Genomic DNA, 17,771 nt, shown 5'->3' on the forward strand with positions numbered 1-17,771 from the left:
GGGAATTAAACACACTTTTCTTGTTGCTTTTCCTGAAGATCAGTTGCCCGACTTCTGGAGAAGCGCTTGGGGCGGAGGCGGAAGGAAACCTACTCCGACCGTGTGGCTGCGGGCTCTTGGAGCAGCTAAGGGCCTCCGGTGCCCGCTGAGGTGGTGAGATGTGAGGCCAGGCTGGCTCCTGAACCCGGACATGGAAACCTCCCAATCCCAGGCTGCTTCCTGAGCGCTCGGACATGGAAATGCCCCAGCCCCAGGCTGGTTCCTGAACGCTCGGACATAGAAATCCCCCGAACCCCAGGCTGGTTCCTGAACGCTCGGACATAGAAATGCCGCCAGCCTCAGACTGGTTCCTGAACGCTCCCCAACCCCGTCCGCCCTGACCGCTCATGGACCACCCCCGCCCGCCAGGGGGCGCCGCTCCGCCCGCCGGCTCCTTCCGCCAGTGCCCCCGTCAATGGCGCCCGGGCTCGTCCCTGTCCCTGTCCCCGTCCCCGTCCCCTCGCGTGTCCCGCGGCGGACATGGCACCCCGGCCCGTCCCCTCCAGTCCCGCGTGGCCACCCCGGTGCCGTGTGTACCGCGGCGGGGCGGGCGGAGCCGAGGGAAGCGGGTGGATTTGGCGGAATCACGTGGCGCGGTCCCTGCTGGCGGGCGGGACGGTGGCCGGGAGGGTTTCCCGGGTAACGGCGCCGCCGGCGAGCGGGGCGGCCGTGGCTGAGCGGGGCCCGGCGCGGTGCAGGTAACGGCGCCGCCGGCGTACGGAGCGTCCGGGCAGCGCTCGGCTCCGAGCCGCCGCCAGTTCCCTCTCCCGCTGCTCCCGGGGGCCCCCGTCGGGCCTTGGAGCCGAGCCCTGCCCTGCGCCCCCGAGCCCCGCGCTGCCCTGCGCCCGCCGCGCGTGTGCTCCAGGGAAAGCCGGAGGAGGAGGAGGAAGAGGATCAGGTCGTGGCTGGGATGATTAAAAGGTTACGTGAAATGTGTTAGGCTGTTTAAGCTTCCCTCCATCCCCGTGGTTTAGCCATACCTCCTCAAAACTTCCGCCTTCTGCGCTGTGTTGTAGCATATATCCCAGCAAGTGCCACCTTTGTTTTGTGCACGAAGTCATTTGTGAGCCGCCAGGTCTGAAGATATGGCTGAACAGTATATTTGCTAAAGTTAATGTTTGCCTGTGATCTTCTGTTACCGAAATTGTAAAAATGTTTGTTGTCCTTTAAGTGATATATTGTTAGTTTTTATAAAAGATGTAATTAGGGGATAGGCAGAAGAAACCCGTCATTCTAATGTAGGAAAAAGTAAAGATAATGTCAGGAGAATCACTTGGTTTTTCTGGCAAGGCTAGAATTAAACATTCCCCACTTGCTAAGGTAGCTGGCGCAGTTAGTAAATTGCTAAAGCATCCTGCGTTTAACATCGAGTGTGCTTTGATGTGAAAGCATAAAAGGATGCTGGATTATGTGTGCCCTGAGAGGTAACGTTCTTAATCTCCTTACCATGTTTTCAGAGATATTGTCCAAATGCTTACATAAGGATATCGTGCTGAATTCAACGCCTGGCCAGTCTGCTATAAAACTTCTTTTTTTTAACTGCCAAAGCCAAAGTGTCGGGTGGTCTATGGATGGATAAGGAGTGAAAGCAGGAAACAGTTGTCACAACTCGCCTGTCAGAATCAATTTACTAGGTAGGTAACAGTCCTGTGTACTGAGTGGGCTCCATACTGGGAGAAGTTTTATTTAATGGTAAAAGCACTTTTGCAAATGTTTAGCCCTTTTATGTTTACATCACACTTCTCAGGCTGGAAGATGCTAGTGCAGTTTAATGCTGCCATACATCTGCAGTTTTGAAGGCAGCCATATGTGTTGAGCAGTGTGATACACAAAAGCTTTGAAGCCTTTTGGTTGTTGGGCATATTTTGTACCTGAGAAGTTGATGCAGACTTAGGGGAAGGAGAGGGGTGCAAATGTCATTGGCTTTCTCCATCAGGGCAGATCAAACCAAATGCCATTCCCTAACCTTAAAAAGATTTACATGTATTTATTGTATGTAAATGTATGTAAATCCAAAGCACAGCAGAGATGATGAAACAAAACTAACAGTGCCAGATGTTCCCAGTGTTGGAAAAGAAGCATAGAAAGGAATTAAAAACCCTTAAAATGAAAATATTACTGCATTAGATTCTCGTTTGATTATTAATAAAATGCTTGCTAAGACAGCTGGGTTTTGAAGAAAAACGTAAAGATGATGAAGTGAATCATATTTTATTTATCCCTCAAAGTTTAAATGCTGAAGCTGGTGTTTTGGAAATGAGTATTTTGCTTGTAAGGAATTTGGGTGGTTTAGGTACATTTGTGCTGATTGTCTCATTCAGTAAATAGTTTTATAAGGGATGGGAGAATGGTGTTTGTCATCTCTCAAGTTATGGATTGGGGTTTTTTTCCTTATAGCTCTATTCAAGAAAATCATTAGGTTACATCAATTTCAGAATGCATTTAATTAACTTCAATTTAAATTTTAGTTTTTAGACTCAGTTGTTTGGAAGGTAAAATCCAGCTACAAATTATGGCTCATCGATTTTCAAAGGAAGAATTAGATGAGCAGTTTGAAGAGTTTCTGAAAGAGGTATGTTTGAGAGCAAGGTCGCATGCCTATTCTCTATTAAAAATGGGGGAAATTGAGTATGGAAGAATATGAAATGTAAGATTCAGCTCTCCTTTTATCACATAATTAACATAGCTGTCTTATTTATGGGTCTTAATTGTTAAGCTAAATTCATACTATTTTGCTGTATAGAGATCAAGAGAAGAGTTTTGTAATTAAATAAATATTTTTGTCATTGCCTGGTTGTATCTTCAGAAAGAGCCCTTGGTTCTTGATTTTTGTTTCAGTTTTATTGTTGGTGCTACTTAGTACCAGAAGCTTCAAATTGATGTATAATTGGAGGTAAAAAAAAATCTGCCTGTATACAAACACAAGCTACATGTTTAAAATTTCTGTATTTTTCTGTGCAGTGCTTACTCTCACTGAATTATATTTAAAAATTCTTGTATAAAATGAAGTGTGTTGTAGTGATTAGAAAATTTGAATTAGATTCCTTTAATTCCTCATGGCGCTTCATGGTTTTGAGTACTGGCAAAATCATGCAAGTCTGTGGGCTGTGGCTTAATCTAAGAATAATCAGACATGATCTAAATGCCCTGACTTGGTATGTTTTTTTCAATGCAGATAGACCTTTAATTTCAGAACTTGCCCTCTGGTCTGTCAGAACACTGTGTGGTAACCCTAAAACATAAATACTGCTACATAAGGCCTTCACTAGATTTTAATTCTGTATATAAGCAGAACTAGTGATGGCAGAGAATATTTGTGGAGTCTCTGTTATATGTAATGTATGCATGAATTATTTTTTTTTTTAAGTAGAGGCTGTGTTACAATTTAATGACTTGTGAAAAGTAATTTAATTTAATGATGTAACTAAGTTAGCACTCTTGAACTCACTGAAATTGTTAATGTTAGTAAAATTAGAAAACTAGTCTTTGCATTTCATTCAAAATTCTTTACTTACTGTCATTACAGAGGGAGCTGCTCTGGGGAAGAGGAAAGAGTTTTATTCTTTTATTTGTTATGCACATCTGTCAAAACTCTGCATGTGATTGCTTCTAGTATTCCATTCCTCATTTGACGCAATCTTCTTCCCCCTCAGCTATTGCCCACATTCAGGATAAAAAAAATTCATATAACTATTGAATTATTCTAAGTGGCATTTGGAATGTCCCAGAAAATGTAACTTTAACAATTCATATCTTAAATTTTTTTTATAATTTTAATCCAAAATTGTTTTCAAACTGCTAATCCAGTTATTAAAAATATGCACTGTGATTTTTGCTAGCTAGATAGAGACCCAGATAACAATTATGTTCTCTACTCTCTGTTATTTTTACACAGGCATCTTCTGCTATGTCCTTCTTCTTGCTTTTGTTTTATATAAAGTGTTTGACCTTTTAATACTAGAAAGATGAGAAACTGATGTGGTCCATTTCTTGAAATCTGTCTGTAGGTGATGTTTGTGGTGAGAGTGTTGCAGCAGGTGGGGAATAGTAAAATCTGTTTCTCAGTAGTTTGGGGCAGACTTAATATTGTTGAAGCAAATCTTTCAAAGAGGAAATGGAGCAGGATTTTTCCCTTTTAAATAACTTAATGAATCTGTGTTTGGGGTGAGTCTGTGTATGTATGTTTGTGATTAAACATATGAAGTTAAAAGAAAGGCTGTATATACGGCTGGATGATGCAGGTCTAATAGGAGGATTAAACTAAGTCTTTTGGCATATACACAGAACTTAAAAAGCTATCAGTGGATTTTCTAGACTATTATTATATAGAAGGAAACACAAATGTGTAATTACAATGACTGCATGTAGGATAAATCCTTTAACTATTCCCTCTGCCTGGTCATGCTTGTTCCTAGCCCCTTGCCAAGACACCCTGTTGTCATCCATAATTCTTCCCATAATCCTTCCTCCTCCACTGTGTTCCTGTCCATCCACTCCTCACCATCAGTATCTTGTTTTGGTGTGCTTCCTCCTATTGTCAACTGGATTTCCCTTGAGCGTCATCTGTCAATCTGGTTTAGCTCCAGGTTTTCAGTGTTTGCTGTGACATTCTCTTGGGATATGCTATGTGAGGAAGTCTTTCTAATACACAGTGCTTCAATTAATTGAATTAATTGCCCTTTTTTGATGACTCAATGCAATGTTGTGAAAAAGCTGTTGTCTGCTTCTAGTATTTTCAGTTGACCTTTGTTCTACTTGATATTCATGGATACTTGAGAAGGAAGACTTTCAAAAGGAAAGACTATACCATCATTATTAGAATATCTGTAGAATTGTATCTGGAAGAGAAACACTGCACATTAAGCCATGTTAGAGAAACATTTTAAATTTTTATTAAAAGATCAAATAGATTAACATATTGTATAATGAAAGCAAATTTTGGAGTAAACTTATTTAATTGAAAAATACTGGTTTCATGGATTAATTAGGACAACTGGTCATGAAAGTCTGAGTGGTTTAGATCAAATTCTGTATTACCAATCTTTTTAAGTTCTTTCACATGCAGAGGAGGTGGTAAGCTGATGATGTGCTTTGTAGTTGTTCTGATTCTTAAAACTGCCTCTTTAGGCTTTTATCAATATTGAGATTAAACAACTGACACTTTTTGTGTGTCTGTGTTCCTGAAAGGCTGAGAGGCTGTCTTATGGAGGAGGGGAAAGAACAAATTGGTGCCACTTACTGGTGCAGAGAAGTCATTACGAGTCCAAAAAGTTGATTGATGATTGACTGATTTACCTTTTTTTCAAAGGAAGGAAAAAAAATCTGGAGGTTTTGCTGTTGAGACGACTGATATGTTGGGGAAAATACACCAATATTTTGTGTCAGCGTTTCTCTCCCTGCTGCTGCACCTTTACTGTCTGCAGTTGACAAGATGGCTGGACATGGAAAGTTTCCAGAATTTGAGCACTGCCTGTGGGAGTTGCAGGTTCTTTAGTTACAATCCACTAAGGAGAGTGAGCATTCACTGAAGTTCTGCTTGCAGAGCAGAGGATACTGTTAGTTGTAAAAGAAACAGCAAGTGATAACAGAGCTTGCTTGCATCAAGCACCTGTCAGTGCTTCCAGCTAGCAGGAGGCAGTCTGACCTTTGGGGACAATGGCACTAGTGCTTGTGTTGTGACTAGTGCCAGGAAATTGTTATTAGTGGGATATTTATTAGAAATCTAAAGCTGTTTTGTTCAATGTCACAGAGCCAACTGAGAGAAATTGCAATACATCCTGTTGTCTAGCAGTTTCATAATTTATTAAAATTGTGGTTTTTTTAAAGTGCAAGGCTCAGAGCACTTCTTTCTAAGATGTATGACAGACATTTTGTTTTCTCTAGTGAAACTGAAAGCTCTAAAGATGTTCTTCATCAAACATACTAAAAAGAATATTTTATTACAATTATTTTTCATTAAATTATAGTTTTATATAATTGGCATTTGATTTTTGAATGAAGAAATTGAAATTTTAGTCATATAGTAAAAGTAGGCTTTTATGGCAGTGTTTTTAATGTAATAGGAGGCAGTAGATTGCAGAGGCTTGTTTTAATAAAACATACCCTTGTGTTTTCCATGTTAAGTATCCACAATCATGTTGCCTCTAATACTGGGTTTATACTATCAGATTTTCTTATTTGTGACTATTACAAACGCGAAGCTTTTGAAATTTTCCCATGTGATGCATTTCATATGTGAATTCTTTGTTTCTTACCGTTTATGGCTTTTACTAACTCTGTGCACCATGTTCTCTAAGACACTTTAGGACAATTGGTTTTAACAGTTATAGCTAAAAATTTTGATTTAAAGTATGCCATTCCCCTTAGCCCCAGTTTGCTGCACAAAGAATATGTAGAACATAAGGATGCAGTGCAGTAGGTTAATGAATATTTCCTTGTTCTGTGTGTGGATAGCTAATTGTGACTCTGAGCCTGCTGTAGGCCATAAAGAGCTTTATTAAAAGAAAGGAGCAGAGGTTAGTTGTCTTTTCCTTCCTGTTACTTATCAGTAACTTAAATTCATATGGTGTCCATACTCAGATTTTTTTCCATTGATTCAAGCCATCAGTCAAAATCAGCATGGATGGCTAACACATATGAAAGTTTAATACACGGTTGGGTAGGAATGGCTCTGGCATTTCTATTATATTCCATGAATACAAAGTCTAAAATTAATTTCTGAAGTCTGATTTGCTGGCAGCCAGAATGTTGCTAGTGCACATTTATTTTTAGAATATTAATAATAATGTTCACATACAAAGCAAGGATAAGGTAAAATTGTTTCTGCTCCACTTCATTATCTTCAGGGATATAGTCATAGTTTTGGTTCTTATATGTCTTAACTAATTGAAAAAGAGCTGATTTTGCTTTTCATTTGAACTTAGTTTCTCTGAAGCAATCCACTTTTAATATATCCAAATTCTGGCAGTGGGATTATTAAAATATACAGTATTATTCCATATGAATATAGTTATTGTTCCTTAATCAGTTTTGTCATGCATATACAAGGACGGCAAACAGTGGGGAGTAATGAGAGGCATCTGGACTCAGAAGTCCAGAATTGAGTGGCTGAAACAATGTAAACATGTGAAAGATCTCTTTAATCTTGTATGCAATTTATTCAGTCTCTTTCAGATGATTCACTTGGAAATTCAAAGAAGAAGTCCAGCATTCTTGAGAAATTGGGACAGCCCAGGAAAAAAGAAAAGAAGAAAAAGGATTCAGTGCCCTGGTGGTTATCTGAGGAAGACTCGGATGATGGTGGTAAATTAAAAGTTTTGCAATGTTTTGGCCACAGGGGGTCAGGCTAGTCCTTTCTCATACTGCATGTTAGGCCTGGTATGATATTAAGCTGGTGCCACTCGTGTTTTGTTGAATGGTGCCACTGTTGAATGTTACAGTGCAAGTTTGTAAAGCATAAAAGTCAAATAGAATTGTATTTTTAATGGTTTATATTCAAGTTGTATGCAAGCTGTTTGATGGTTTTTTTTTCTGTAGCTTTTGAATTAATCAAACTTGTAAAAAATAAGCACATTATAAATAGTAAAATAGTTAGGAAATATAACTTACAAACTCGCAGAAATATTGATATATGTGTTTTGTAGCCAACCTGTTCTTTATACTGACTTTTTGTAACTTTCTGTTTTCAAAACTGTAGTGGAAAAAGACCAGTTTGTATAAATGTATGCTAACTGCAATATTTGTAGTAGGTTGGAAAAGCACAAAGAAAGAAAAGCTTTTCAACACCAGCTGAATCCAAGATGTATGTCTTCAGTATTCCCAGCATTTCCCTTGCCAAGAACTGTGGCTCAAGGCGAAGTGGGCTGTGATGACATGATTGCTGGCTCAGTATTGACACGGTCACATAGTTCTGGAAGAAAATACATAATTGTTTGCAAGCATTCCACCTCTATTTTTTTTTTTAATTTCTACATTGTCTTCTTGTTGGATAGTAAAACCTATAGTAGTGAGTTTCCACAGGATGTTTGCCCTCCTCTTCGTGTAGTAATTGGTGGCTTCTTAATTTCCATGATTTGTATTAATTGCAAGTGGACCCTAACAGAAAGTTACAAAAATCATTTTTTTCATCTGACAGAGTTAAAATACTGCTGGTAGTCTCAGATTTTAAGACTATCTGTCAGTGTCATCTTAATGAGGAGTCAAATCCTAGTTAGCAGTTGTGCCATTTAGGTTTAATCCTAATAGGTGGTACCTGGACTTCTTGTCTGTCTTGGCCTTTTAAGATGTTGATGTAAAACTCACATGGATATGAGAAAATTCTTATCAGGTGGTTATGAGATATGATGATTTCCTTACGGCTTTTCAAATAATATAAGGGTGGAGTGTTCTTGCTGGGCAATGTGAGAATTAAGAGGTTACCATGACTTCATTTTTCTACATACTCTCAAAGAAAATTTTGATTACTTTAGAAGCTCAGCATGTTTCCATGGTTTTTCTGAGATGCTTGAGGCAACCCAACTTTGGTACTTACGGTAGAAAACACACTGAAATCGGTTCCTAAAGGGCAGGGTGATTACAAGTTTTAGAGAACAGTGCCTGTGTGGATTAAGTAAAATTAAAAACAGAGTCACAAGAAACAATGTGATTATATTGAGATGTTCTAGCCAAACAATTTCTACCACTGTTGTTTTTAAAATTAAGAATATCTTATCAGTTGTGCAGGTTAACTAGAGGTAAAGCTATTAGAGCTGGAAAAAACTTTATCTACAATTTACTGATGTGTGAAATACCTGGTAAACTTTTCAAAGTCTCTCTTAAGAAAAGCTTCTCATTTATGGGAAAAACATTCAAAAGCTGAGCCTACCCGGTTTTGCTAGTATGGAATCAATTTACATGCAAAAGAAGCTAGCCTGTTCATATTCATACTGTTGATGAGGGACTGCTTTTTGGGTTTTTTTTTTTTGGAGGGAGTTGAAAGTAATGTGTGTGTAATGCAGTTTGACTCCCAAGATCCAACATTTTGGCAGTTGGACATAACAAAGCTGAGAATATAGGAGTGAACGCCAAGTGTGCCAGATCTGTGCACTGAATTCTTCCCTGAGCACCGTTTTTGCCAGGCAGATTATTCATTTTATTTCATTTACTGCTCTGTCACCACTCTGCTTAGAATACCCCACTCATGGAGCATATGCAATAAGCAATATCCCACCTACTACTTTAGTACTGCCGAGCAGAGGGGCCTTTAATTCCTGCTAGAGGGCCTTCCTCTTTCTGTCTTAGCAAGAAGGTGGTAGCTCCATGGCGTGAAGTGGATCTCCTAGTTGTGGCATCCCATGAGGAAAGGGATATATTTGTCACACTGGACACGTGTAAATGGTATCAGTTGCAAAATACATGCTATGATGAATGACTTTCTGCAAGGTAGGGTCTAGTTGTAGGGCAATTAACCTAGAGTCAAAAGAGAGCCATTTGCAGAGACCACCTCTTGACCACCTTTGGGATAAATTGAGTTTTCCTCTGCAGTTTTATGTGGCTGTGATTTTACTTCATGTAGACATATTTGTGGTGTTTTAAAATGACAGGTTGGGTGACTGTAAGATGTTCAGTGTGGGTAGGCTTCCAGAACTGCTCATGTTCTCCTCTGTGTATCTCTCTGGTTTTCTTGTGTGCTTCCAAGTACTTTGTCACATACCATTTTGCCATATCTAATATTCTCAGCATGTGTATGTTGTGTGGTGTGTTGCTCAGACCTATTAAAAGTGGATGACAGCACAGCAACATTGCAATGTAAGTTACTGCACTGGATGACTGATAAGATGATGATTTATACTTGTAGTTCTTTGTAAGGTTATATGTAAACATCTCCTAAACAGCAAAATAATTTCTTATGGGAGAAAATAATAACACTGCTGTGATGCTAACAAACATGAAAATAAGCGGAATTTAATTTCAGGAAAGTGTAATGTCAGCATGCTTCAAAATTTTTTGGAGACCCTTCTGTGTCCTTCTAGGCTGGACCCTTCATGTTGGTTGCAGACAGGACATAGTCAATAGACTATCAGCTGATAGAATTAATGTTTTTAAAGTTGTTTTATCATCATGAATCAAACTTATATAAATGCTTAAATTTTACCTTCACCCACAGTGTGGCAGTGCATTCATTACAAATGCATGCTCCATATGTATAAGTTGATGTCTTTGGGTGTGACTGTTTAGAGATAATGTTGTCTGAAGAAAGCCTGGATCATTAGCTTGTAATACACCAAGCTGATATATTGCTTGTGGTTTAAGTTTTGATTTTGTGTTACTTCATTATCTATATCACACTTTCTTGAAAGACAAAGAGAAGAAGATTAAATATGTGCTCTACACTTACTTGTTGTCTGTTCTTTTTGTTTCCCAAGGCATCTTGTTGCAGAAGTGCCAGGAAATAGGTAGAGAGTTAAACTAATAGTGTGTTTCACTGAGAAGTATAAAGTACATTTTAAAATAACTTCATGAGTTATTCTAGGCACGTTTAAACTGTTTGCTCTTCAGCTTTAAACTGAAATGTGCAAATTATGATTCAGGATACTGTCTTCCATATTGGACAGGTTGGAGACCTAGGTGATGTCCTTTCTACTTGCTTTTGTCATTAAATGATAAAAAAAAATTGGATACTAAGAATTCCTGTCCTGTCTTGCTTGCATGTCTGTTCCTGCTGTTTGTCTTTTCAAGATTTTCAAATAAAATTTGTTAAAGTGAGGAAAGAGAAGGAACTGACAGAAAGCCATGCCGAAGTAGTGGAAAACACTGAACAAAAGAGTCCCCATTCCCAGTCTGGTATTTGATTAAATATGTTTTGATATATTTATTCAGTATCAACCTTGTATTATTAGTGTGTTTCCTGTAGAAAATCCTTAGCAAACTGTCCATTTGACCAAGCTGCCACATACACATTGTCTATATAAAAGACAATAGCAATCAACTTGTCCTGATTTAAGCATGGCATTGGTGTTAAATTCAAGCAGATCAGTAATGTTTTGGAGAGCCATGAAAATGTAATATTTGGCACTTGGTCTTTGGATCACGTTGGTGATATAGTTTGTAGACTATAGAACATCTCCTGTGCTAGTTTTCTAGAGTGTATGTGCAGTCTAGAAAATGTATGTATATGTTTTCATAAGTCTCATTTGCATAGAATAGGTGTAAAGCATCTAGGTCTGGGAGATAAAAACTAAAAATTAATTTATTTCTGAAATCAGAGTTAATATTTTAAATATGAGCAATAGGAGGACCTCTGTACTTATTTCAAATTACTGTTTTAAAAGGTATCAGGTGTTTGCATTATTCATAATAGATGGTATGCTGAAAACACTTCTAGTTTCCCAGTAAATGTGGGAGAATATAGATTTTGAGGAGTAGTGCCTTGCTAGTGAACTTACACATCAGTTGAGGGAATAAAGGACCTATGCATTGTATCAGAATGGATTTATTCAATTTCTCTCCTTGCTGCACCAGCTTCCTTTAGTTATCTTGGATGTTTGAGTTGTGTTAAGGTCTGGTCACATATCCCCATACTCCTGTTCTAAATAGCAGAAGTATTTGGGTTGATGTCCTAGACTACTCTCTCTTGTGTCAAGATGAACTCAAAAGACCCATAACTAAGAGTTTTATCAGAATTTCTCCATTCTGAAGCCTCTTCCACTGTGACAATTTCAACATGTCAAAATCCAACACACACCATCTGGCTAGCCTAAGGCATATGGAGGTTGTAGTGTAGCTGTAAGAGTCCAGAGGAGGCCATTAAGGTGGTTAGAGGGGTGGAGGACCTCTTCTATGAGGAAAGCTGAGAATTGGCTTTGTTAACCCCAGGAAAGAGAAGCCTTCAGGGTGACTTAACTGTGCCCTTGCAGTACATGAAGGGAGCCTGCAAGAAAGATGGAGAGAGACTTTTGACAAGAGCATGTAGTGACAGCCAAGGGGAAATGGTATCACACTAAGAGAGCAGCTTTAGATTAGGTATTAGGAGGAAGGTCTTTGCTGTGACGGTGAATGGGTTGCTCAGAGAACCTGTGGATGCCCCATCCCTGGAAGTGTTGAAGGCCAGATTGGATGGGTCTCTGAGCAATCTGGTCTAGTGAAAGGTGTCCCTGCTCAGGAGCTGGATGGTCTTTAAGGTCCTTTCCAACCCAAACCATTCAATGGGTCTTTGATCATGAGAGCAGTTTTCAGCATAGCTGCTGTTACCTAAAACTTAATTCTGCTAACATGAATGAAATTTGCTTTGCTGCTGAGCAGGTCCCCACAAGGGTTAGAGCAAACAAATGCAGTTCTTATATCTGACAGTGATAAAACTAGTAATTTTTACTTATGTACCTCTGTTTTCCCACTTTTCTTTGTACCAACCTACATGCTTCCTTTCAGACCTCGAAGTAAAAACCTTTCACTGTTGAAGTAGTTTTACTAGTTTTCTTTGTTTTCAGGTCATTTATTGAGCTCCTAGAACAGTGCAATTGAATACAAAGTATACCTGTATCAAGAATCTTTTTAAAAATAAGAAAAAAAGGATGGAGAAGAGTAGTTCTATTTCCAGAAGTTATAAGTATTAACTTTAGTTTTTACTTACAGGTAGAAAATCAGAAGTAATTCAGTGTACAAGAAACTGAACTGTATTACTTTTTCAGAAATGTCACTTTGAAGTCTCACGTCTTGTTCTTCTCTTTATTCCCTGTCCACTATGCTTTAAATTTTATAATGTTTATGTACACTTAGAAGTAGTTCCCTCTAAATCTTCCAGTGCATCTCGCAGCAAGGCTTTGTCTAAATCCAGAATGTTGGAAAAATTTCATAAGGACAAGAAAGATTCATACTTAAACAAAGAAGAAGGAGCCCTCGCTTCTGACAGTCCATGCAATTCTGAGGGTAACAAATTTACTGTATTTTATATGGTGTTAAAAAGGTAAAATAATTCTGACAGTCTTGGTCAGCTTAGGAAAACAATAAGTTACTTTTTTGAGGTAGATGTTTGTTATTACCACTTTGAGTCCTTTGTTTTTAAATGTTTCTCTGCAAGTATGGTTGTTATAAATATTCAAAGTGAAACTCAGGTTCTTATTTTAATTCATTTCAAGTGGCTGTACTTGAAAAAAGAATACCATATATCATTAGCCTTATAAGATGTTGCTTAGAAACATACAGATAGTGAAACTTTTGGCATTCGCTACTTAAGAAGCTTTTAAGAGAAGTAACAAGTACCTGCCCCACAAAAACAAATGGCTCTTGCTAACCTCACTGAAATCCATGGGACTGTTCAAACACAAAAACACAATGAAGAGACTTAAATCCATATGAGTTGATATTTTCTCCAGGTTTGATAAGTTTCCCAGAGTTCAGATTGTGTAGGATGAGAGAAAACAAATATTTTTGCCTTTACTAGCAGTGAGTGGTGTGTGTGGCTGTTGAGAGTGGCTGAGTTGCAAAGTTTAATGGCTGCAGAAACAGTATTAGATTTTCAGATTATTAAGGAAGTTGCTTTTTAAAAAAACTCTGATTTGACTCAAACCCTGACTAGCAAAATATTTAAAAATTAGTAGATAGCTTGCATAAACCCTGAAGATAAACCCGTGAAGCCTTCAAGATCAATGTACATCTGCTGAGAAATTTCACTCTATATCAGATGATTTAAATTAAAAAAACATAGGAAAATGTTTTCTTTAAACTTTTGTTTTATTAAACATTCTAATTGGGTTTTTTTACTGTTGCATAATCCCTTCTTTCTTGCAAATCTCTAGATAGGAGGTCAGTTGCAGTTAGCATTTGATTCTGCTAATATATTCTCATTCAAAAATAGGGTGTTGGAGGTCTGATGGAGGGTATGGCTACTCTAAAGCTCTGCAAAAAACTTGTGACCCAGCTGCAAACAGACTCCTATTTGCTGTCTTGACAACTAGAATAGAGTGCCATCTGAGTAAATTACTTTAAATTACTGCATTTGGCTACCTGAGAAATGGGCTATTTGTAGTTTTTTACTTATGTTCAGCACTTTGAGCTTTCCATTTTCTGCTTTTCAATGTAGCAATATGTATTTATATAGGCATTAGCCTTTGTACATTTGGAGCTTGCCTTTTAGACAATGTCTCTGACATTGTTGCATGCAGGGCAAGTCAGTAAGAACTCTATATTGAGGACAGAGCTGAGGTTAGATACAGGGATGTGGATTTCCAAGGTGTGGAATCTTCTGCACTTAGCCTCCCAAAAGACATGCAAAGGGACTTTATCATTAAAATCCAGAAAATAAACCTATTATGTTTTTTTAAAAAGGAGGCTCTTACAATCAGAATGAATATGCTGAGGGCTGCCCAGTAGGGAGGGAAAAGGTGTTGAAGCTCCTACTTTCCCACCTTCCCTCACCCTAAGTATATTTGCAGTACCGAAGGGAAAGGATTGTCCATTGTCATGATATAGGCAAGTATGGCGTTTTTAAATGGGACTTGTATGGGCTTGTGTAGGGAACAGAGGAAGATCTCAGAGCTGAAGCACTTGGTCAGCACATGGAAGACTCTCCTCCAGTCTCCTGTAGCAGGAAATGAGCTGTTGTCAGTGTCTTCACCCTTCTGCTGTGCTCAGTACAAGGACACAGCTACATCTCAACATCATGTGGCCAGGCAGGATGAAAAATTCTGAGTGTTACCAACTGAGGATTCATGTTGGAAAAAACAGACTTAGTTTCTGTTCCCTTCTGTGAGAACTGTTAAATAATTTCTTGTGTAATTTGATAAAATGCCTAAGCAACTTTTCTCCTATCCCTTCTCCAATGAGAACTTACTCAGAATCTGAGTATAAACTTGTGTGTTTTTCAGTCAGGCAGAAGGCAGTTTTTGAACTAGGAGTGTCCTGCAATATCTGGCTTTTAGTCTTCCATAAGGAAGTAGATATGGCAGTGTTCTGCCTGAGAGCCAGCAAAAAGTTGTTAAGGTGATGTTGAACCCTCACAACAGTGAAATTGCAATTAGGAGAGAGCAGCTGCAAATTGTAGTTGCATAAATGTGTAGAATGGCATAACTGGGTGTTCATCAGTGACTTTTAAGAGACTTTGATTGCTACTTTTTTCCTTACAGCCTTTAAGCAACAAATGAAATGTCGTTGTCAAGCCAATGGCTTAGCAAGTTTAAAAAAATCTATGGTGATCTGCGGTAGTAAATCAAATAAAATGGGCTGGGTTTTAAGAAAGAAATATCAATTTCTGTATAGGGTCTGTGTGTGAGATTGTCTTTCATGAGTAATGTGATAGTAATTCGGGTGCATTTGACTCATGCTGAACCTTAGGTGTGTGTGCAAATATGAAGGATAGGAAGATAATGTTTTTAATAGCTTAATTAATTAAACAAGATTTACATGTAGAATCAGTGGAAATTAGGTGAATGTTACTTGTGAGACTGCCCATCTTTGCAGTTGCAGTGCGAGATTAAAACTGGTGGTTCTGGAAGGAGACTAGAAAAATTATGTGTCATACAAGTAACTTTTAGATGGTAGTCAAGAATATTGCAACTTTGTTCCTAGGAATGCTTGAAGCCAATGGAAACTTTCTCAAGGTGCAGAACACTTCACAGCCTGTGGGAGAAGGTCATGAAAACATGGATGTGGAAAAGATGCAGCTTGAGAAAAGTAATGGAGATGCTGTCTCTCTGAGTAGAGACAGCCTGGAAACAAATGGTGAGAACTGAGAGCCCATCAAGTTAACTAAATCTAAATAAGTTACTATTAAATTTTTTTACCTTAATTCATTTCAAGATGGGATTCTTCGCTTCTGTCAGCTGTGTCATGAACTGAAGCCTCCTAGTACTAGTTTATAATGATTTGATACCATTAGTACTTTATAAGTCTGTCTCTAGCTGTTGTTAACTATTTTGGCTATTCTGTGTGGACATACAGCACAGACACCATTTATTTTCTTTTTTGAAATTCAGATTCAGTTTTAGCTTCTGGGCCTAATCAAAGTATTGTAGGAGTTGGATTGGATACCTTGGAAGAACAAGAAGAAAAAGAGATCTTCTTTGCCAAGCTTGAACGAGAAGCTTCCTCTACTATTGATTATTCAAGATTAAATAAAGAGCTGGATTCCAATGATTCTGTCATACTAGCACCATTTGTACGGTAATTTAGGGGGAAGAAAGGTTGTGGACTGCATTAGTGAGCACATGTGGGTGGGTATGGCCACTGAGATTTTGTTGGATGATATCCTCTATATAATTTCAGACAGGTTTTTTTTGTTTATTGTGGTTTGCTTTTTTTCTTCAAGACAAGGAAAGAAATGAGCTTAATAAATAAAAGTGAGTGCATGAGTTAGTGATGATTGGATGTAGCTCCACAGTCTTGTGCATAACTCAGTAGAAACAACTCAACATTCATAATTGTAAGGAGTAACTAAACAAAGATGTAACAACTGATAATAACAAGGAAATAGATCAGGAAACATTCTGTGTCACTTTAGATGTGATATTACAAATGAATCTAGAGGAAAGATACCTAATCTTCATAGACTAGGGCAACCCATTTATAATCAGTTATGTGAAAATAAGTTCCAACATCTGTGAGAGAAATGGATGAAGGGGAAGTTCAGGCTGCTCTTGGTGAAAATGCTGAGTTCAGAGGCAACTTCTGATATGAAAACGGTTAGAGAAACAGAATTCTGGAGAGCTTTACATAAGGGCAAAACTTCTGTTTTATGGGAAAAGGGGAAAGAAAGGAGAGGTGGGTGGTTTTTAAAATGATTTTGTTAATCCAGAATGACCGGGTCAGAATAGGAAGCAAACCTTGATGGTAAAAATATTTTTTGAGAAGTTAATGTAGATGTTGAAGAGAATATAGAAAGGGAGTGTTTTTAAGAGTTAGATTGAGAATTTTAGCTGTGAAATACTTTATTTTAATAATTTCTGACACTTTTACAACTTTTCTTACCTTTTATTTGGTTTCTTGGACAAATTGCAATTTTTTCTTTTATTATTAATTGTAAGAAATATCAGAGTGTAGAGTTCCAAGAAAAAAAAATTATTTGCTGTCCAAAAAGAGAGTAGAATTTTTATTTTATTTCTCAGAAGTGAAAATGCTGAAAAAGAAGAAGAGCCTGCACATGAAGAGAAATCTGGTAATACAAACTTTTATTTCACCTGTAGTTCTTACATTAGCCTTTTAGGCTGCTGTTGCATTATGACTGTGCAGCTGTTATTCATACAGAGGGGTTAAGGTGTTTACTTTTGCTTCTGTGCTTTTTCTTTTCTTAAGTGGATTTTAATCTATTGTAAACCAAAAGACAAAAATAAAAGGGGGAAAAAAAGTAGTAAAAATCCTGCATCATTCATGAATGGAAAAAAAAAAAACCCTCTGACTTGGAATTTGATTTACTCCAGTGTCTTAATTGTCATCTGTATCTTGGCCATCTTCTCAGACCTGAGTTTAATCTCTGTAATCTGCAGCATTACTCTTATCTGATTTCCCCACAAAATTTTCATGCTACATTTCTTGCTTATTTGTCTTTCACTTGTCATGTCTCTTTATTTTATGCTTCATTGCTGTCATATGATGGTGTGCATTCATGTAATTTAATGGATTGTATTTTCAAATGTATATATATTCAGTTGAACTTTTGAGAGGTCCTGTTGTCAGGATTGAATTTCCCAAGCATAAGGAGGATGTATTTGTAAACCATAAACACATAAAGAGCACATTATGATCCAGTGTTTTGCAAGGGGTCT

The 17,771-nt window shown here is 38.0% G+C and overlaps 1 protein-coding gene across 9 annotated transcripts in view; it reads left to right on the forward strand.

Annotated features, from left to right (window-relative positions):
- The first annotated feature begins 616 nt into the window (after positions 1–616).
- Positions 617–17,771, forward strand: part of CEP162 (centrosomal protein 162) — a 43,611-nt gene continuing 26,456 nt past the window's right edge. For 2 of the 9 annotated variants that reach the window (XM_074538308.1, XM_074538310.1), the window contains exons 1-4: positions 10,916–12,942; positions 15,580–15,732; positions 15,987–16,173; positions 17,115–17,164. In XM_074538308.1, coding sequence (XP_074394409.1) covers positions 12,852–12,942; positions 15,580–15,732; positions 15,987–16,173; positions 17,115–17,164 — 481 coding nt within the window. In that variant the 5' untranslated portion in view covers positions 10,916–12,851. Of the gene's footprint in view, positions 961–1,018; positions 1,150–1,496; positions 1,674–2,507; positions 2,612–7,202; positions 7,342–10,915; positions 12,943–15,579; positions 15,733–15,986; positions 16,174–17,114; positions 17,165–17,771 lie in introns of those variants that run through there. The other 7 variants (XM_074538307.1, XM_026792747.2, XM_014266339.3 and 4 more) reach the window with 7 other exon arrangements.

The sequence above is a fragment of the Zonotrichia albicollis genome, chromosome 3 (assembly GCF_047830755.1).
Source record: "Zonotrichia albicollis isolate bZonAlb1 chromosome 3, bZonAlb1.hap1, whole genome shotgun sequence".
Classification (NCBI taxonomy): Eukaryota; Metazoa; Chordata; class Aves; order Passeriformes; family Passerellidae; genus Zonotrichia; species Zonotrichia albicollis.